Here is a 19953-nt window from a genome sequence, read left to right as displayed (position 1 = left end):
ACATAAAATCGGTGCGCATAACTGTATATAAAATCAAGTCTTTTCAGATATTGTTACTCTTATGTCCTCTAAAAAGGGAGCCACTCTACTCTCATTACAAAGTCATTTGGCTTCGATCAATATATATATATATATATATATATATATTCTCACATGTAATTATGGCAATATTATTTCTCATCATCTTATTCTGACGTGGCACTAAATAATTAATAACTGAATAACTTTTCAAATAATTTAATGCCTCTACACATTTCAAGTGAGATCGTAACACCATCACCTTAAAATGTTAAATGGGAGACTTGCAAAGAGTATGCTTTCACATGTAGAGAGAAGGAAAATAGCTGTGCATTACAGTTATGATAATTTAATATTAAAGAAATAAAACATTTGTACTTTTCCTATTACAGATCCGAACTACAAAAAAGGAATATACAAGCACCACCGCTGGAATCCCCCCGATCTTAAAAATTCTTAAAGAAATAACTCAATGCTTAGCCAAATATGTGGTCTTTGGATATCCTTAAAGGAGCATTTTCAGGGCAGCAGTTTCAGTTTATCAACCACTAGAATCGACTCCATTTTCCTCTACCATCACATTCTTTTCACACTGTCACCGTGGACAGCTACAAATCCCTCACTTGCCAGGGTCGAAACTGCATTCCTTAGCTGAAGATTAGAAACAGACAATGTACACATCAGCACGATCACTCACAAAACGGTATATTATACGGGCACACATCCAGATTATATGTCAGAGAGAGAGAGTTGTTTACTCACATCATTAAGGTGGACTTCACTACCAGAGATCTGCTTCTTCAGCTCTTCCAGCAACTGCAGAACAAATTCAAACACATTCAGGTGTTGGTTGTGATCTACTGTGCAAAAAACCAATGATTTTCTCAAAAATTTTGCAAACCTCCAACAAGCGCATTGAGGGTCCACCAAGTTGCATCTTCTCCATTATTATGTTCCGAGTAGTTGATAATAGACTCTCCCGTCTCATTCTTTCACTTGCTGAAACTCCGGTAGTGATAAGATCCATGTCAATTGTTCCTTCAAAGAAAATTTTTGAGAATCACGTCATTAGATTTAATCTATCTGTGTGATAACATGTAATCCAGTAAAAGGGATACAAGGGCCACTGAAAATCTACCAGTAGAGTGATCTGTTGCTGACTGCTGCATTGCAACTTCCAGAAGCCGAAATGCCTCAGTTACATCACGATTTTCCACCTGCATGCACGCTTCCTTTACATCACACTGAACCCATTATAGACAGCCAAGACAAGAAGCAAGCACTAACCCATTCTGAGAAGCGAATTCGAGCCAGGGCTTCACTAAGGCGTATCAAACTCTCAATCTGCCTAGGTGTTGCCGTTATCACCTGTTGAATTTGCCCAACACAGTATTAAAAGATATAAAACAGGTTCCAAAATCAGATATCAGAAGCAATGAATTTGTGGAAATGCATGAGAGAAACTGTCAATAACAGAAACTATAATCATTATGAATTTTGTAAATTCCCAAGTAAAAAAGTACTTAAAGAAAAGGCATGATATGATGGGGAAAAGGATGCAAATCACACCCTTCAGTACCGTGCTTAATCAAATGTTAATCACACAAGGCAGGCTAACTTCTGGTTAGTTGTTAAATATAGAATCATGACAATTTTAAGATAGCTAATTAATCGAACTGTTAAGAAGCAAACAAAATTCCAGTAGGAGCAATGCATTAACTTTTACCTTCTTGCTACTTCCAGGGAAATTTCCTCTCCTCCTCATCTCAACGTACCCTCGAGTCAACTCTTCAGCAGCTTCATCGGACAACTGTGGGTGAATGTGCCTACGAGCATAGCTCACATATGCAGTTAACGTCGAAAGGTCCAAGACATCCTGAACTGCACTCTGCAAATAGAGATGGAGTTTTACAGATGAACAAGAAAATCATAAACAAAATTATCCCAAACAAGGGATATGACGAGAATTCTTCCAACCTCAGGATTCTCAAAGTGTAATGAAACAATATGCTTGGCAAGGCGCCTATCTGTTTGCTCATCGGCCTTGTCAAGAATTAAGTAAATCAAATCAAACCTGAAAAGGCATTAAAAATACAGTTATCCTTCTGGCCTTAAAAATGTAGTTATCTTTCTGCCTTATCAAGAATTAAGTAATGCACTCATGGAGGCTACAAAGTTTGAAAACACAACGAATTAAACATAAACGATAATAGCAGCCAAATGTTACTAAATCAGAGAAACATGGGCAATTTCACAATATGCTTTGGGCTCTCTGGATTCCAAGTATTGGAAGCCACATTCCCATATCATTATTCTAGTTGCATGTCATAAGTATTCTTACCTGGACAATAAGGTAGGAGGAAGGTGTATGTTGTCAATAACAGACAAGCGAGGGTTATAGCGTGAACCACTTGGATTTGCACAAGCCAATACGGAAGTCCTAGCATTGAGGGAAGCAATAATTCCTGCCTTCGCTATTGAAACAGTTTGCTGTTCCATAACCTAGATAATTTTGAAGTGGAATTAAAGGTCAAACTAATGCAAGCAGTGCATGAATATGTTCATAATCAAAAAAGTGAAGGGTTCAATTGCATATTCTTAGGTAGAAAATGCAAGTTAGTAACTATCAATGCTACTTAGCATCCAATTCTCATGGAATACCAATTTCTACTGAAAGTAAATAAAATCAAGCTTTTAAAATAAACGGGGAATAGAATGGCCAAAAGTTGAGAAAGATATCCCAAGCGAGCAACAGTATTATCATATTCGATGTTCTCATCTCAGATAAAATTCTTGTAGGACAAAATTCACATTTTTTTCAGAAAAGAAAATACTCAGTCATGAAAGTGAGGCTCTTATTACTGAGTGGAAAGGGCTAAATAACCACCTCATGTAACATACTCCTTGCATTCTCAGACATTTTGTCAAATTCATCAATGCAGCATATGCCTCTGTCACTCAAAACTAAGGCTCCACTCTCCAGAACCTGAAGAATGAATCAAAAGTATCAGAATTTTATGGTTTCACATACTAAAAATGGCTAGATAATCGCTGAAATAGGATCACACAGTTTCCCCGGTTTCAGGATCTTTGGCAACATAAGCAGTCAAGCCAACAGCAGAGCTCCCTCTTCCACTGGTGTAAATGCCACGGGGTGATAGCTTGTGTATGTACTGGAGCAGCTGGGACTTGCTGGTTCCTGGATCGCCAACAAGAAGGATATTGATATCCCCACGGAAGCTAGCACCAGATGGCAAATTTAAAGCATTTCCACCAAAAAGCTGCATGGAAGTAAAATTTTATAAAAGAGATTACCAAGAGAGGGGAAAAAGAAATATAAAATTACCCAGTCTTGCAACTAATAATCGAGCATTGGTGAGTCAAAGTATGGGATTACCTGACAAAGCAGACCTTTTTTCACGTCGTCAAGCTCCCAGATGTTTGGTGCCAACGACCTGGTTAGTCTATCATATATATCAGGTAATTTCGACAGCTCTTTCAATTGTTTCACCTGCATAAAGAAAGCAATGTCAATACAAACAAAGACAATATAAATGACGTCTTTTTCACTGAAAAAAGCATAAATAACTTTTTCAATCGGTACATAAGGAAAAATCATATAATGATATACCTTCTCTTCATCAAAAGTGATATCTTCAGTGCTTCTACCCACAGGATTCTCTGCTTCCTTGGGGTCCCCTGTCAGCATTCTTGACTTGTCCGTTTTCTTTATATGGAGACAATCAATGTAAGTCTGCAATCAATAGAAAAATATTGTGACTTTCAAACAGAATTGCCACTGAGAGGCATTAATTCTAAAGGAGGGAAAGGCAGCAACAGATGCCTTGAATAATGATTTCACAGTCCTCTGTGTTGGTCCAACTCTGACAGTCATAGCCCTGTAAATCCCAGTGACCTAATGCAATGAGAAGAAATCATAAATCAGATATAAAAAAAAATATATATATTGGCAGGATTCTTTTAGATATTAACAATTTACACAATTGTCTCACCTCAACCCTGTCACCTGGCTTTCCAGTATCCACCAGCTTGTCATGCATCAACAAGCTTACTGTGTGAGGTGTTCCTCCATCAGGGATCTCATCAGGTGTCTCCTGAAGCCTCACAATCTGCTTATCAGCGAACCTGATATTGCAAGCATGCTGAGTTACTAATGATATTGCAGCGGTTGAAACAATTTAGTGTTTAACTATCAAGTCCATGAAAAGCCGTTTGTGGTAAAAAACCACAGATTTATCTTTAAAAGGTTTATGACCCACTCTCCTTAAAGATACTAGTTTGATTTAGATTCATTGAAAAGTGAACTTTATTCAGATTTCAGCTCCCATTACATTCTTATACCAAGATCTGGACTTCAGATTCAGTTGGGCTAGAATCACTTGCAATTAATTAATTGCAATTATTTGGATCATTGCCACTTTAAATGAACAATTGGAAAAAAAGAAAAAGAAAAAAAGAGACACAATTCAATGCCACCATTCAAGAAAACACGCATACAAAGTTCTAGAGGTTTGAAGAACATAACTCCTGAGAGAAAGGGAATACCAGTACAATTTGGAGAAGTTGCGTTAAATACCTTCATTAATATGATTCATTTTCCTTTCTTTTATTTGTCCCCATAGATCTCATATATACTAGCTAATTTGCTACCACGCAGGAATGAAAAGAACTCGGTGGAGGCTGCATAAGCATAGACTCGTCGAGTAGGAAAAGAAAAAGAACATCTTGTCAATGAAGAACTTCCATGACGAGCAGATATAAACAAAATGTCTAATCAGGAGATCTCAGACTACTTTATTATTATTCATTACTTTTTTAATATTATTCATTACTTTTTACTATTATTCAAAGATCATCTTAGTTCACCTCAACATTCAAAGGTAATCTTAGGCCTTATTTGATTACACAGATGAGATAAAAATTGAATAAAATATTATTAGAATATAATTTTTATTTTAAAATTTAAAAATAATTATTTATTGTATTTTGTGTGAGAATTTGAAAAAGTTATAATGATTAGATAAGATGAGATAATTTGTATAACCAAACGAGACCTTCTCTTACATAATAGCAACTGCAGTAAGTATTCAGTTTACAAGGGAAGACAAACTTCAAGCTAGGAACTACCTGCATCGGTTGTGAACCAGTGTCATGGAGTTCCTTGCCTGACACTCTTCCTTCAAGCATAGCTTAGGTTCAGTAATTTGCCCTGGTAGCACTCAAATAGTCAATAAACTTCGAAATACTCATCTAAACATCTGTGTACGACACAATCAAAACCAGCATACAGAGCTTCCAGTTTATTTACCTCTATTTACGACAACAGGATCAGAATAGTATCCGCACACTAGACACCTAAATACCGCTTCCCTAATCTCGGGAATTATCGAGCTACACCGAATAATCATTCCCTTCAATGATACCATCCTCTCAATATCTAACCAAAACACAACCAAATCAGTCCAGATCTCCATTTCAAGTATTCAAAACAGAATATATATATATATATATATATATATATATATATATATATAAAACAAACAAACAAACAAAAACTGGATTAATCTGTATGACTGGAAGAGAAACTAACCAGATGGGTTAAGGTTTCTCATTGATGTTGAGCTCTTGAGATTGAAAATCCGAGTTTGGATGTGCTTCTCGAACAAGGGGTCAATTCGGCTCACCATATTCATCAACGCAATGTCGAAAATCGCGAGGACCTCGAGCGGGTACCTGACCATCTTGGTGTACAAATCAGGATCATAGGCAAACACATCATGTGCATCGACATCAAGCGAATCTCCCTCGAATTCGAGAACCCTTTTGATTGCGGTCTCATACTTCCCTTCTATAAGCAGCGCATCCTCCTCTGACTGAGATGAACTCTCCCGGAAATGCTTCAAGAACCGATAGATCGCCTCATTAACGTCTTCGACGCTTATATTCGTGCCCCACACGTAGGTTGGCCGCACGTCTTCAGCATCATAACCGTCTCCACCCTCAGAGGAGGCCGGGGCGTCGTCTGTGGACGAGGGCGTGGCGGCAATTGGGGTCGCCGAGGAAGCTCTTCGCCCACGGCCAGCACCAGTTCCGTGGCGCGTGCGGTAAGATGGGGTCGGGGTTAGAGCTGGGTTCGCATCTGATGTGGTGAAACGAGTAGGCGACGGGGTGGAGAATGCCGAGGGTGTAGAAGATGGGCGCCGCCTCCGCCGCCCAGAGGCATCACCTGGGGACGAGAACGTGTTGCCAATCGGGCTAGAGTAGGAGTCATCAGGAGAGGACGGCCCTGTGAACATTCGAGCAAACTTTTTACCACAGGAGATTAAACGAGATCTACGCTCAAGCATACATACATATGTATATACATCTATAGATGCAAATATATCTATCGATACAGATTTACTTATGTAATGAGAGAGATAGACTGACCGTTGTTGACGTTTGCGGCAGGGGAATCGGAAGCCATAGCTAGGGAGAAGCCTCAGAGAGATGGAAGAGTTGGGATTTGGGAGTCTGGGACTGAGAGGAGCAGAAAGCGATTGGTGGGATTGGATATGGCGCGAAGAGGTTGCAAATTTCCCGCCAGATCGTTGTGTTTATTATTTGGTAGGAATCTATGGGCTGAAAATTTGAGATGTTGGGCTATGACCTATATCATAGGCCTTGACGTTTCACTTTTGTGGCCCAATCATTGGGCTTCGATGCTTGGCCCAATTCAGCCTCAAAGTAAGTGCTTGTTTAGTTTAGTATAGTTTTTTTGTTTTTTCGCTCAATAATTTACAAAGGTGTTCTTATGGATATTAAATTCACCAATGCATTCTCCTCTTAAATATTGAATTAGAGATTATTACTCAGATTTGTGTACCATTGACAGACTCGAGCTGCCTTTCAAACAACTAACGCATCTAAAAAAAATAAGAGCTTTCTTTATTTTCCAACTATAATTTTCTTTTTTATTTAAATATCCTTTTTACTCCGAACTACCACTACTTATTTTATAATTTTCACCGCAGATTATCACGTTGCATTATCAAATTATCAAAAAGTTGTAACGTATACCTTTTTAAGATAAGAGATCGAGAAATACTTAATTTAGCTATAAAAAAAATTATAAAAATGAACTTACGGACTGATGCAATTTGATATACTCCGTCAAATTATAAAAATAATTTTATATAATATTGATGATCGAGAATCTAAAAAAATGCTGTTTTTTTGTAACTTTTTATGTGAAAATTGCTTATTTTTTTATTTTTTTTACGTAAATGATAAATATAGTTGAAAGAGTTGGGGGTTGGTTGATGATAACGGTACTGGCGATATTAGGACAGGGATGTTCATTACTGATCAGCTAACTACATGAAAACGTACGTTTGTGTTTCGCCGGCCAACGTCGCACGTACGTGTGATGCCGACCGCTCTGCAAAAACAAACCTGGAAAACACATGATTAATTTAACTTTAGCAATAATAAACATATGATTCCTGCTTAATTAAATTAATAATCCTGATCACAATCCAGTTAGTACTCATTTTGAAAGAAAAAGGGAAACAATATATATATATATATATATATTAAAACATGACATTAAGACACGAGTACGTACGTACGTAGTACTCTGATCGATGGATCGATAATATATCAATCATTCATGCGCGACATGATGAGCATTAATTGGATGATCATCTGAAAGATCAGAAATATTCAATTAGGACAGTACGACAGATCAGATTAATATACAAATACACAGCTAGCTCCTCATGATCTTTACGGCACAATATGAAATAATATTGCTTAAGTTACATGATGATTTTCTTTACGAAACGATCGAGAAGCATGCATGCATGAATATTTACTCCTTAAAACCACAAGAACTACAAAAAGTAGTAAAGATTAATGTAATTCTGTAATGTTGACAGCTCATGTACATGTATGGTAATGGAATTGATTTAAGATGATGATGATCATGTGGTTTCAAAGTTCAAGCGCAGTTGGAATTAAGCTGTGCTGATGCAATATCGATCCTAGCTCCGGCTTGGATCCGATGGATTATCAGGTTCCCCTTCCCGATGTTGGTGCTGATTAATATCCAACAAAAAGAATTACGTGCAAATAATATAAAAATTAATAAAATTAATCATTATCTTGTGCTTATCTTTTAGGACAAGATCAATATTCTTAATTTCTGCGTTAACTAATTATCTATTAATGGAATATATAGACGGGCAAAAAGCAAAAAGCCAGCATAAACAGGCTGCTGCATGGGCTAGGACATCTCAATTTATATGTAAATTAAATGACAACTGAAAATGAATTACAATTGCAACCAAATATCCAGAAAGAAATCAAGGCATTGAAGGACATGAGAAACGGTTTCTTTTATCTGGGGGAGGCCGGGGAAGCTAGCATCTGAACAATATATAGGCCTTTTTTAAATGAAAATTGAAACAAAATCCCAAGAAATCTAGTAGTACTACTGAAACTGTTGTTGGTCTTTCTTTTCTTCCAATCGGCCTTTGCCCTTTTATTGGTATATAAACAATGAAACTCAAATCTTTCCACCTCCTTTTTAGGTCAGTGTACATGTACAATGCATCCATCAGTTCAATGCAAAGCTATATATGTTTACTGGACAAGGTTTCCTGACATATTTTTGTTGAAGTGACTTGATTTTCATAATTATTAAATTATTTTTATTTAATATAATTTTTATTTCATTTTCATAATGTTTAATTAAGATATTTACTTTATCTTATTTTAATATAATTTACATGCACGCCTTGTATTCATTGAAAAAGCAAAAAATGTAGCTCTCAAATCTCTTTCTCACTTTCTCTATTCTACGTCTTCTTTTATATTAGATTTTATTTTCTATCAATTTTAACCTAAAACTAAACATGATCACTACCCACATGTTCTAAAGACAACCTGGTTGTCCCACCTCATAGTTACCAGCTTCTTCCCATCAAGTTTGCCAACTAAATGTTGTAATTCCCATGGAAATATTTTCTCCTGTAAAGGACTAATATAAGACTAATTAAAGATGGCAATTCACATGAAAGCTCACCTTTTTTTATTTGAATTTTTATTAGGGAGGTGGATTGTAGATGCATCGATGCTGAACAGAACTACTACATAGGACCTTTGTACCCGGCTCTATCTCAAGTACAAAGGATGAATATATTCCAGATCAGGCAATGTCATTGTGGGTATCAATCTTTTCCTAGCTAGACAGTGTCAATGTCTCTTTGGCATAAAAGATCAAGCAAAGGATTCATATTTCTGTCAAGATCGACTAAACTTTATAAAATGATCAAGCATCTATTCCTGCAATTCTAGAAGTCTTGAAATATTCATCAGCTTGAAGGGTTAACTTCTAGTTTATAATTCTATGTACGGAGCTATTCCCCACAACTTATTAAACTTGATCAATAAAATGGAAATATTATATTCAGCCAAGAATCTATTAATAGAATAGCATAGGGAGATCAATACTTTTTCTTTTTCCCTTTGTAATCAAGGTGTGTTCATCATTGACGACAAGCAAACTCGTTTCAAGCACGAAGCAAAAAAGCATTATATATAATGCAAAGTGATCAAATTTCCATGTACTGGATTTTATTTTATTTTATTTTATTTTATTTTTTAATTTGTAGATCTAACTTCCCATCAAGATTCTATATATATACGTGCTACACGGATATGATAGATTTTGATTTTGATGACAATTAACAGGCCGAAAGAAAATAGAAAAAAATGTGATAAAATTAGTTGACAGATGATCAGCAAGAAGTAGTTCTCTCTCAATATCATGGATTTTATCTTGACTACTGAAACAAATAAGAATAGCAGTGTAATCAGCATCTACTCACCTCCATGCATTATGTTCACGCAGTAATTGTTTTTGTGTCAGTTTGCTCTATCGAAGATTTTGGATTTTGGGTAAAGAAACGGGTAAATGGGAAAAGATTGCTTCAAAGTTCATAACCAACAACTGGCTAAGCACAAATTCACGAAGCAGAAATACTAGACAACAACAATGCAGGGATATATTGAAATTTCAAAAGAGAAGAAAACTCAGGCGAAAAGGGAATAAGCTCCCTTGCTTTCCTTTATATTTATTTATAGTTCATCAATATATGGATACTGGCTAGAACTAGATCACAGATTCACAATAATACAGTATTCAAACTTGTTGAGAGAGGAGGGAAGATCAGTGTTGACTAGGGGTTTCACTTTCACTCCCCCCTACTCATTATTTGTTCTCAGCACTACTAAGTAATGGCAAAAAGTAAGCTATTTTCGGCCCTCTCAGTCTTCTCATTCTTTCCCAAAAAGAAAATCGAGTCTAGGATCTTGGGCGCTGAAGAAATTGCGTACCCGGCATGAAAGCAGTAAAGGGAAAGGGAAATAAAGGAGGATGTAATGTCTCAGTGTAAGCTGAATTGGTGGTGACATTGGCTAGATCAGCAGCATTGAGAAGCTTAGGCGGTTGAGGTGCAAGAGAGGAGCCCTCGCCGGCAGTGCGATTGCTTTCATGAGGGCCTTGATCGTAGAGAATACCCTTAAATAAATGCCCTCCAATGCTCACGGCTGTCTGGTATGCGTACTGATCTTCAGCTGCATCGTTCACTGAGCCCAACCGGATGCAAAAGAATGCCGCCCGGAGGTGCACTTCAGATGGGAAATTTGCCTCTTCGGACCCTGGATAAAAGCACCCACCAAAATATGAAGTGTAAAAGCAAAATTACAACGCTAAAGTTGTGAGAGAAAATGAAAGACAGAAAGAAACAAATAATGAACCAAAAAGAAGATGATGATGATGAATATAAGGTACTCTCGCATCGTCGATAAATGTGCTTATGTCAGTCTAACAGTAGAGTAGATGCAAAAAAAAACTGTTAGGGTTATAATCAGAATCATATTCATAAGGAAAAAAAAAAAACGATTTGCTCTCTCTATCTCCGTCTCTCTCTCTCTCTCAAAAATATAAAAATTGATATGGATCTGTGTATTGCGCAAAACAGTACCGTAAGATGTGATTTGACTTTGCCTTTTAGGGTTATGTCCTCGAACTCGAAGGTGTTGTGGAAGAACAGCTGCTGCAAGCTGTTGCTGCTTCTGGCGCCTTCTATACAAAGGGATCCAGGTGCTCTTAACGTGTGTTTGGCACTGAAACCCTTTGTTTCGACAGCAAGTCCTGCACCTCAAGTATACACACTCCTTCTTGGCTTGGTTCCCACAATCTTGGCACCTTGAACTAAATGAACCCCCTATTCCTCCTTGCATCAACATCGTTTTTTAACTACGTCCAGCCTTTTCATTCATCCTATCCTCCGGCCTGGTCTTCCTTTCTCTGAAAGAAAAGTAGGGGCAGTTCTAAATTAGGGGTCTTTTTGGTTGGGCGTGTCCTTGTTGATGATAGGGTTATGACTGTTGTTGGTAGTGGTCGTGGTGGTGGTGGTGGTGGTGGTGGGAGTGGCGGCGGCGATGGGTGTGTTGGTTTTTTTCATTTTTGTCGTATTTGTGGGTCATTTCATCAGCAAGTTGAGCTCATGCGCGCGCCAGCTTTTGCAGACACTTGGAATTTCTTGTTCAAAAGCATTCAAGGTCGAGTAGTTAAAAATATATAAAAAGAATTACACCATTGCAAAGTTAACGCCGCCATACCAGTTCTAGTATCAACAAAGAAAAATCTCACTCCCTCGTAGCCTTACTGATTAGTACTATTACCGGAAAGAAAAGGAGAAGATAGAAAAAAATAAAGAAAAAGAAACAGATAGTTTTGTCAAAGATCAAAACTTTGAGATCAGTCCAATAGACTGTGGGGGCCGGCATGTGTTTTTGTTTGTTGGGTTGTAGGAAAGTTGTACCTATATTTGTTATCTCACCAACTTCTGTTTGGGGCTCAGTGGATGTCAATTCATCCAAACAGTTACTTCTTTCTTTTTTCTGAACAGTTAATGAATAAAAATAGAAAATAATGCTAAGTGCCACTTCGAAGTAACTCCTAGAGCACGCCAGCATGCTAAATGGCAATGGCATCCCTTCTTTCTATTTTTTCGTACTCTTTTATTTTTAGTAAAAAATAACCTTTATTTATTTATGAAAATAAAGTTGTGAATTAATATGTATAAGAGAAAAATCTAATTATAAATGATTATGTATATTAATACGTATATTTATTTAATATAATTGATCTGAAAGTTAAATATTAATAAAAATGATGATAATTTAAATTTTAAATATAAAAATAATAATATTAATACGCAGATCAATACGTAAATTTATTTATCTAAAGGAATCTAAATTACAAGTCAATTTTATACAGTTAGAATTTTATCAATATATAAATTCTTTTGTGAATATAAATGGTTGGTTTATAAAGAAGTACTTTTAATGAATAATTATGAATATTGATATTCATACAGTATATACTATATATCATAATTATGGTTTAAAATATGGTTGTTTTATTAAGTTATATTTTAAAGAGTGATAATGAAAAAATGTTGTATATTTATTTTTCCATTTTTAGGGATGGAGAACGCGGAACGAATACTGTGGCCAAATGGGGGGGGGGGGGGGGGGGGGCGGAACGAATACTGTGGCCAAATGGGGGGTAGGGGAGTGGCAGGTTCTATTTATATGAACAGGCCTTGTGTGGTGAGTCAGGGTCTCAATCAGTCTGACAGCTCTCTCATATACGGAAGTGTCGAAGACCAGTCTTCGTGGTGGGTTTTGGATCTACACTCAAGTCTTCCCCGTCTTTAATTAATGCCCCATTAATGCTCACTTTTTCCTTTCAATGGTGTCGAACGTCATTGGTAAACTCACTTATACCAAAAATTAAAAAGGAAAAGGAAAATGATGTTGTAAAATAATATTATTGTAAAATAAATTATATAACCACCTTGAATTAATCAGTAAATGTATAGTGCACAGTGTTAATATAGTGTTAGTATAGTGAGTTGGCCGACACATATATAGTGCATAGTACTAACATAATACTAGTATAGTGAGTTGGCCGACATATGCATAATACATAGTGCTAGTATAGTCCCTTTGTACGTCTATATATATCGTTGAATTCTTTAAAAAATTCATAAATTTCATAACTTCTCTTAACTCTATCTCTTTCTCCTTTCCATAGTTTTATAACAAATGATAGATTTTTCATGAGCAAATAGTAAATACTCTTATAATTTGTTTATGTAAAATTTTATACATTATACTGTTATTATATTTATATCTTGTTATAAAGATGTGTCATATTTATTATTATTATTTATTTATTTTTTATATTTTTTATAATTAAATAATAATAAATACGTTATATTATTTATAATAAGATATAAATATGATAACAATGTAGTGTATAATATTATCCTAATTTATTCACATTCGTATATTTTTTTGCAGGAAATTGCACTAATCACACGATAAGTAGTTCAGATATAGTTTTATAAAAGTTGGATCGGACAGTTTTGTGCATTATCGAAAAACATAATATTATATTATTAAAAAATATTCTAACTAAAAATATTATTATTATTAAAAAATAATATAATATTACTATTTTAGCTTATATATACCTAGTCCAATGCGGGGTTATAATTAAATAACTTTGACTTTTAGGTAAAACATCCAGTTTTAGTTAAATTTTAACTTTGATTTTGATTAGATCATTATTAATATTATAAAAAATTAATATAATTGATCAAAATAATTATATTATATTAAAAAAACTATACAATCAATCACATTAATTAAGTGTATAAAAAATATATAAAAATAATTATATATAAAATTTTCATAAAATTAAAATAAATCATCGGTCACATCGAACAATACAAGCTGGATAGCAAACTAGCAGGACCCAGACCAAAACCAAAATGAAAAAAAACATAATAATAAAATAAATTAAAGTCTTTTATGTTGTTTTCTCTACGTTGTTACTTGTCCTTCTTTCTAGAGTTGCGTTTAAGTATTAAGAGTATCTCAATTTTTTTTAACACTTTTTACTATTATTTATTATTTTATTATTACTTTTCACATATTTTTAATACTATTCATTACTCTTTACTTACTTTTTATTACTATTTATTACTTTATTATTACTTTTCATTTATTTTTTACTACTATTCACAATTCTCATCAATATTTCTTAACGCTCAAGTCATCTAATATGTTTGAGAACTAAACTATACATTAACAGCTCTAAAACTCTCTCAAAATATTTTTCATAAAAGATAGTTAAATAATTTGTACAAATTATAAATAAACAATTTTTATATAAGCTCTTGTAAAAAAAAAATATAAGAGCTTAAAAAAATTATTATTTATTAAAAAGATCCATATTTTTATAAAATATTTATATTAAACTTATCCATTCAATACCTGTAACTAACGTTATTATAAAAGATACAACTTCTAAAACAAATTCGAAGAGAATTCAAAAGCACCCGACAGAGATTTGAAAAAAATAAAAACATCCGACAGTGAATTACAGCACGTGGGCATGCAGGGTAGGTGGCAATACCCAACGCTCATACTTCTCTGCCCCCCCCCACCCCCCCCCCCCCCCCCCCCCCCCCCCTCTTTTTACCCGCCGAGATATGTCTTCGCTCCAGACCATACCTGTCATGACATTTTGGCCAAATAAAACAACCAGAAAGTCCAAATGGCACTTAAAATGTGTTGGAAATAATAAGAAATCTTTTCATTCTATTACTTTTCAGGTGATAGGTCCATTTTGTCTTCACGTGAGCACGAAACACAACCAACTTCAACTTGATCATATATGTTAACGGAGCCGGCCAGCCTTGTATTAATTTGTAATACACAACTTCTATACCAATTACATAATAGAACTTCTACTGCAATCAATATTGTCGTATCAGTAACATATTCTCCACATTTATTTACAAATATTTATATATATATATATATTTTTTTTTTTTTCATTTTAACACCTACCTTAAACATTCTATTTAACTGCTTCATGGCTGGTACACGTTAGCGTTCCAAGTAGAACTAGAGAAAGTTGATGGGCCTGCATCCTCATGCTCAGTATGAGCTATAGAACCGACACAATCCCGAATGATTCAATAATTTAACAATCTTAAAGCTTTTTCCTTGATGGAAACATGGAGAAAGTGGAACAAGCAATGGCAAAATTGCACACCTGGTAAAGGGGGAGAGTGGGGGCAGCTCGAACGAGAGACCATGGATGGCTTTTCGTGGTGCTGTCGTCAAGGACTTAATAATGGCAGAGGTCCTAATCAAGTAATCAAGTGGGTATAGAATGACTGTGGAAGGTGGTAGTGGCAACAGTGATGGCATAGAATGCTTTTGTGGTGCAGGTGAGGTGCGGTTGCATGGCAGATTTGTTGCTGGGGGGCAGGGTATTCAGGTATTGATGTTTCCAGCAGAGTCAGAGTCCAAGATAATTTAGAGAAGTGTGTAATCCACAGCTCGATCATTTGTAACAAAGCCCATCAAATTTTGTAGCCAATGTATAAAGATTTCTACAAGTTTTTGCGTTTCTGGAGAAAAGAAATGTTGATTCCATGTACTTGCTACCTTGCTCCGTTTACTTAAAATGGTGGAATAGGGCTCAACTTAAGTCCAACTTTATCCACAATGTTAGAATTAATGAAGTTGTGAGTGAAGCCGCTATTCACCAGCAAAGTCACTTCATGCTTGCCCAACCATGTCATCATTAACCTCATGGACGTGGGCTTAGAAATGCCAGCCATGGCATTCAATGATAGCTCAGCCTCCTTTGGTGTGCTACCAGATTCGGTTTCCTCATCCTGGCTGGCTTCTTCTTGGTTGCCTTCTGACTCATCATTACTTGACTCGTCCTCAAACATAAACAAGGCCTAAGCTGCCTAACACTTGTGACCGATGCCCCATTTGTCTCCGCACTTAAAACACAGTCCCTTCTTGATGCGCTTTTGCACCTCTTCACTAGATAGCTTCTTGATCTCAGGTCTCTGTTTAGAGATGGTGGTTGATGTGTCCCTTCCCTTCCAAGAGATCTTGGTTTACACAATTTTGAAAGACTTGCTCCCCATGTCTTTGGTTGGGCGCCGCTCACTAGAATGGCTCTCCTCAAGAATTTCAGTCATCTTCATCACCTCAGGTAGCCTTGTGGGCTGTCTAAATTTGATTTCCTTGGCAAGCCAAGGTCTCAAACCATCTATGAACGTGTCTATCAAAGCTTCCTCCGACCAGCCCCTAACCATGATCTGTAGCTGCCTGAACTCCTCTATATAGTGCTGGACCTTGCCCTCTTGCCTTAGCTTGGCCAGCTACCCATGGAGATTGACCACTGATGATGGCCCAAACTGACTGAGGAGCTCATTCTCAAAGGCTATCCACCCCAACCTCATGTGATCCTTGTCGTACTGGTCCCTTATTCAACGCCACCATTTTCCAATCCTGCCTTCAAGATAAAAGCAGGCTATCAACACCCTCTCATGGCGTGGGATATCATAAGTCAGAAAATAGTGGTGGACCTTGTCTAACCACTCATAGGGGTCACCACCGCTATACTTCAGGAAGTTGACCTTAGGCCGCTTGGGTCCCCGTTCCTGATGCCGGTTTCTCCTTCTATCTTCATAGTCGTCCCTCTCAAATTGTGGCCCATGATAACCACGACCTGGTTGTCTTCTCCATGCCCTAGGTTGTTCACGCTGTTAAGACTCCTGAAAACCTTGCTCGTGCTCAAATTCTTGGTGCTCACGGTGAACACTAGGGCTCCTAGCCCGATAGCCAGCCAATGGCTCCTCTCTCTCAAAGGCTTCATTCAGAATCCACCTCTCATGGTAACCTTGGCGGTTCTCTACACGGCCACCATGCCTCAAATCTTGCCTTGGGGTCGCATGCATGGACTCGATCACACTGGCTTCTAGTCCATCAGCATAGGCATCGTCTCCTCTCTAGCCGCTCCAATATTGTGTTCGTCTCTCTCCTTATATTCTCCATGGCCCTCTAGTTATCCTTATTAGAGGTCTCCATGGCCACACGCAGCTCGGCTAAGTTATTGGTGACACCATCAAGAATTGAAGTAATCTTGTTGGTGTGATCCTCTAGAACTTCTAGCAGGCTCTATTAGAAATGCTCGTGGGCTCCTCTACAGACTGCTTCTCTTGCATGTTGATTCACTCTTACTACTATATCACGGCTGAGTGGCTTGCAAACTGCCCACACAGATGATTTAGGCTTACAAACTGTTAGTCACAATGGATGAAAAACATGCTAATGGTGGAGGTTCGTGGTTCCAACTTTGCGTCCTTCACCTTCAAGGGTGACTAACCCCAACCACAACTGAATATGACCTTGGGTTGCTCACATTCTAGCGTGGCAACCGCTCCAAACCTATCTACTCCTTCCTCTACCACAACCCCCGAACTTCACAATGCAACAATAACAACAGAAAAGAAAAATGCAGCAACGTCAAGATCCTCCGTGGATCCCCCAACCAAAATCACAAAGACGAGTGATGGGTTGCCTACCTCAACAGAGAAGTGAGAACCTCTCTTGAATCTTCAAGCACGTGGCTACTCTTAATGAAAGTACCAAATTGGTGATAGAGTCCTCGGTCGAGATCCTAGACACCAAGCTGCCGTGACCCTTCTTGCTCCTTGATGACTGATGTGGACTGCCACTTGCTTGACCGTGATGGTTATGGGGGGTGTTGGCTGAGTTCGTATAATTGTTTCGTGACTGATGGTGGACGTGATTCTAGTGACTGGGCGTGCATGCATACATGTTTAGTAGCTGAATGGGCTAAAACGATTGAGTAGGATCAGGCGGTTAGGTGGCTAGCTGACCAAGTCAGGCACACGTGGCTCCTGCTGGTGGGTTGACCAAGTCAAGCACATAGGTGTCTCCTGATGGTGGGCTGACCAAGTCAAGCATATGTGTCGCTTGCTTGGGAGTTGACCAAGTCACACACAGGTGTCTTCTAATGATGAAGCACACGTGGCTAAGGGTAGTTTTAGTAGGTTGGCTGAGTGGGTAATGGCTGAGCAGTTTAAAGGATGGTTGGTTACTCCTTACGAAGTAAGGAAGCGGTTATAGCTAGACAGGTGGCAAGGGTTAGGCGTGTGGCTTGGCTGGTGGGTGGTAACTGTCAGCTTGTCTCTGACCTTGCTCCAGATTCGACTAGGGTGGCCTGGTGCAGACCAGATGCCCTTCAATGGCAACTCGTGGCTGCCTTACGTAATGCCCCACTCAAAAAGTTCAAAATGATCAGCAAGCAAATACGAATGCGATGCAATAAACACAATCTAAAATGCTGAAATACCTCAACAATGCATTAATCAAGGAAAAAAAAGAAATGAATAGGTTACCCTGATTCACGAATTGCACAGGGTGAGCCTTCTCTTTTGGGATTCACGGATTGTACCCAATAGAGCCTAAGTGACAAAGCACCAATGTGTCTATGGGCCTTACAAGCCAAATTCGTCCCAATGTTCCAAGATAAAGATAATTGATGGCCTAGTGCCTAACTTATACTAGAAAGCAAATAAAATGATTACAAAGGGAAATGGTTCTGGGTCCACTCTTCCTGGTTAAGACCTCATGCTGTCAGTGGCCCATGGGTGACCAGGATGACTCACAGCATAGGCTGCATGCTAGTGTGCGTGGGTCTTCAGGTTGGCCTGCCGGGCTAGCCTTGGCTAGTCCATGGTCCTTGCATATGTGGCCCAAGTTGTGTAGATTGGGCACCATTGGTGAGTCGTTGGGTTGAACCGTAGTGGGCTTGAGCATGGTAGGCTACTGCATGGCCTAGGCCAATGGGGCCTGGGTGTTGGTCTGCATGGCCCTGGCTGTGGTGCCAGGGCGTTGGTCAGCAAGACCCTAGCCAAAGCCAGGGCGTTGATTAGCATGGCCCTGGTCAAGACCAAGGCGTTGAGAGGCATGCCAGCATGCGTGGGCCTGATGGGCAGCCACACCGTCAATTCCAATGTGGGCATGCATGCGTGCGCTGCGCGGGTACCTAGGCCTACGCACGAGCCTTGTGCCTACGCACGGTCCATGCATGCACACGGTGTGTGCGCATAGCCCATGTGTGCACGCTGCATATGCGCACTAAGCGTGCGTGCAGTCTAGCCGTACGCTGAGCGTGGTGTGGCAACCTGTTAAAACCTCTAGAAAAGCGGCCTCAGGACAAGCCTCGACACTACCCTTGAGAGGCGAGGATAACACCATGGCCAGCCTACACGCATGCCTTGGCCCGTGCCATGACATGCATGGGGCGCCCAGCATGCATGCATGCCTTGGCCCACGCGTTGACACACATGGGGCGCCCAACATGCAGGCCAGCGAGGTTGGAAGCCGCACGCAGCCCAGCACGCAGTCTGGCCCACGCACGCCCATGCCCATGCACAAACCCTTACGCGTGCGCCCCCTCGCGTGCACCTTTGTGTGCGTCCCACGCTGCACGCTAGCCAGGTTAGTGGCATGCCTTCACAAGCGTGCCATCCAGCGCACGGCTCTAGCCTGTGCCTTGTAGGCTAGGCTAGTGGCATGCCTACCTTGCATGCCATCCAGCGCATGCCTTGCAGCTTCAACGCCCAGGCCACCAGCCTGGGCCATGCAACATTCACACATGGCTCACCACCAGCAGGCCTTGCATGGCACCATGCCATGCCCACCAGCAAGCCCTTGCATGGCACCCTGCCATGCCCATCAGCAAGTCATGTTGTGCCACCTAGTCATGGACCAGACCGAAAACCACCATGCACCGTCCTAGCCCACCATGGGCTCATGCATGCCTGGGCCAACTTGGCCCGCCACTATGTTATTTCTTTTCATTTATTTTATTTTTATTTATTTATTTCCAAAGGGCCTTTTGGGAGTTTCTAAATTGTAACTCTTACAAATAAGACTCATAGT

General features: G+C 38.7%; 2 protein-coding genes across 3 annotated transcripts; both read right to left on the bottom strand.

Moving 5' to 3' along the window:
- Positions 1-260: 260 nt before the first annotated feature.
- Positions 261-6631, bottom strand: LOC122312316 (DNA replication licensing factor MCM4). Its single transcript, XM_043126871.1, has 18 exons — positions 6469-6631; positions 5630-6325; positions 5348-5476; positions 5167-5248; positions 4032-4164; positions 3863-3934; positions 3650-3772; positions 3416-3529; positions 3087-3299; positions 2906-3004; positions 2360-2520; positions 1996-2092; positions 1745-1906; positions 1306-1386; positions 1157-1235; positions 920-1056; positions 781-834; positions 261-669 (listed from the first exon to the last, which is right to left on the bottom strand). Exons 1-18 carry the CDS (start codon positions 6503-6505, stop codon positions 595-597), a joined length of 2544 nt encoding a protein of 847 aa, XP_042982805.1. The 5' UTR covers positions 6506-6631; the 3' UTR covers positions 261-594.
- A 1044-nt stretch (positions 6632-7675) lies between these two features.
- LOC122313023 (protein SHI RELATED SEQUENCE 1-like) lies at positions 7676-11876 on the bottom strand. Of its 2 annotated transcripts, XM_043127718.1 has the most exons (3): positions 11070-11876; positions 10420-10743; positions 7676-8117 (listed from the first exon to the last, which is right to left on the bottom strand). In XM_043127718.1, the coding sequence occupies exons 1-3, from the start codon at positions 11332-11334 to the stop codon at positions 8092-8094; spliced, it is 615 nt and encodes a 204-aa protein (XP_042983652.1). In that variant the 5' UTR covers positions 11335-11876; the 3' UTR covers positions 7676-8091. The 2 variants fall into 2 exon arrangements, with proteins under 2 accessions (XP_042983652.1, XP_042983651.1); XM_043127717.1 differs by lacking the exon at positions 7676-8117 and having other exon boundaries at positions 10117-10743; positions 11070-11871.
- Positions 11877-19953: the final 8077 nt, after the last annotated feature.

Source organism: Carya illinoinensis, chromosome 6, assembly GCF_018687715.1.
Source record: "Carya illinoinensis cultivar Pawnee chromosome 6, C.illinoinensisPawnee_v1, whole genome shotgun sequence".
Classification (NCBI taxonomy): domain Eukaryota; kingdom Viridiplantae; phylum Streptophyta; class Magnoliopsida; order Fagales; family Juglandaceae; genus Carya; species Carya illinoinensis.
Note: the sequence above shows the minus strand (reverse complement) of the source record. Positions and strands in the feature narration are given on the sequence as shown.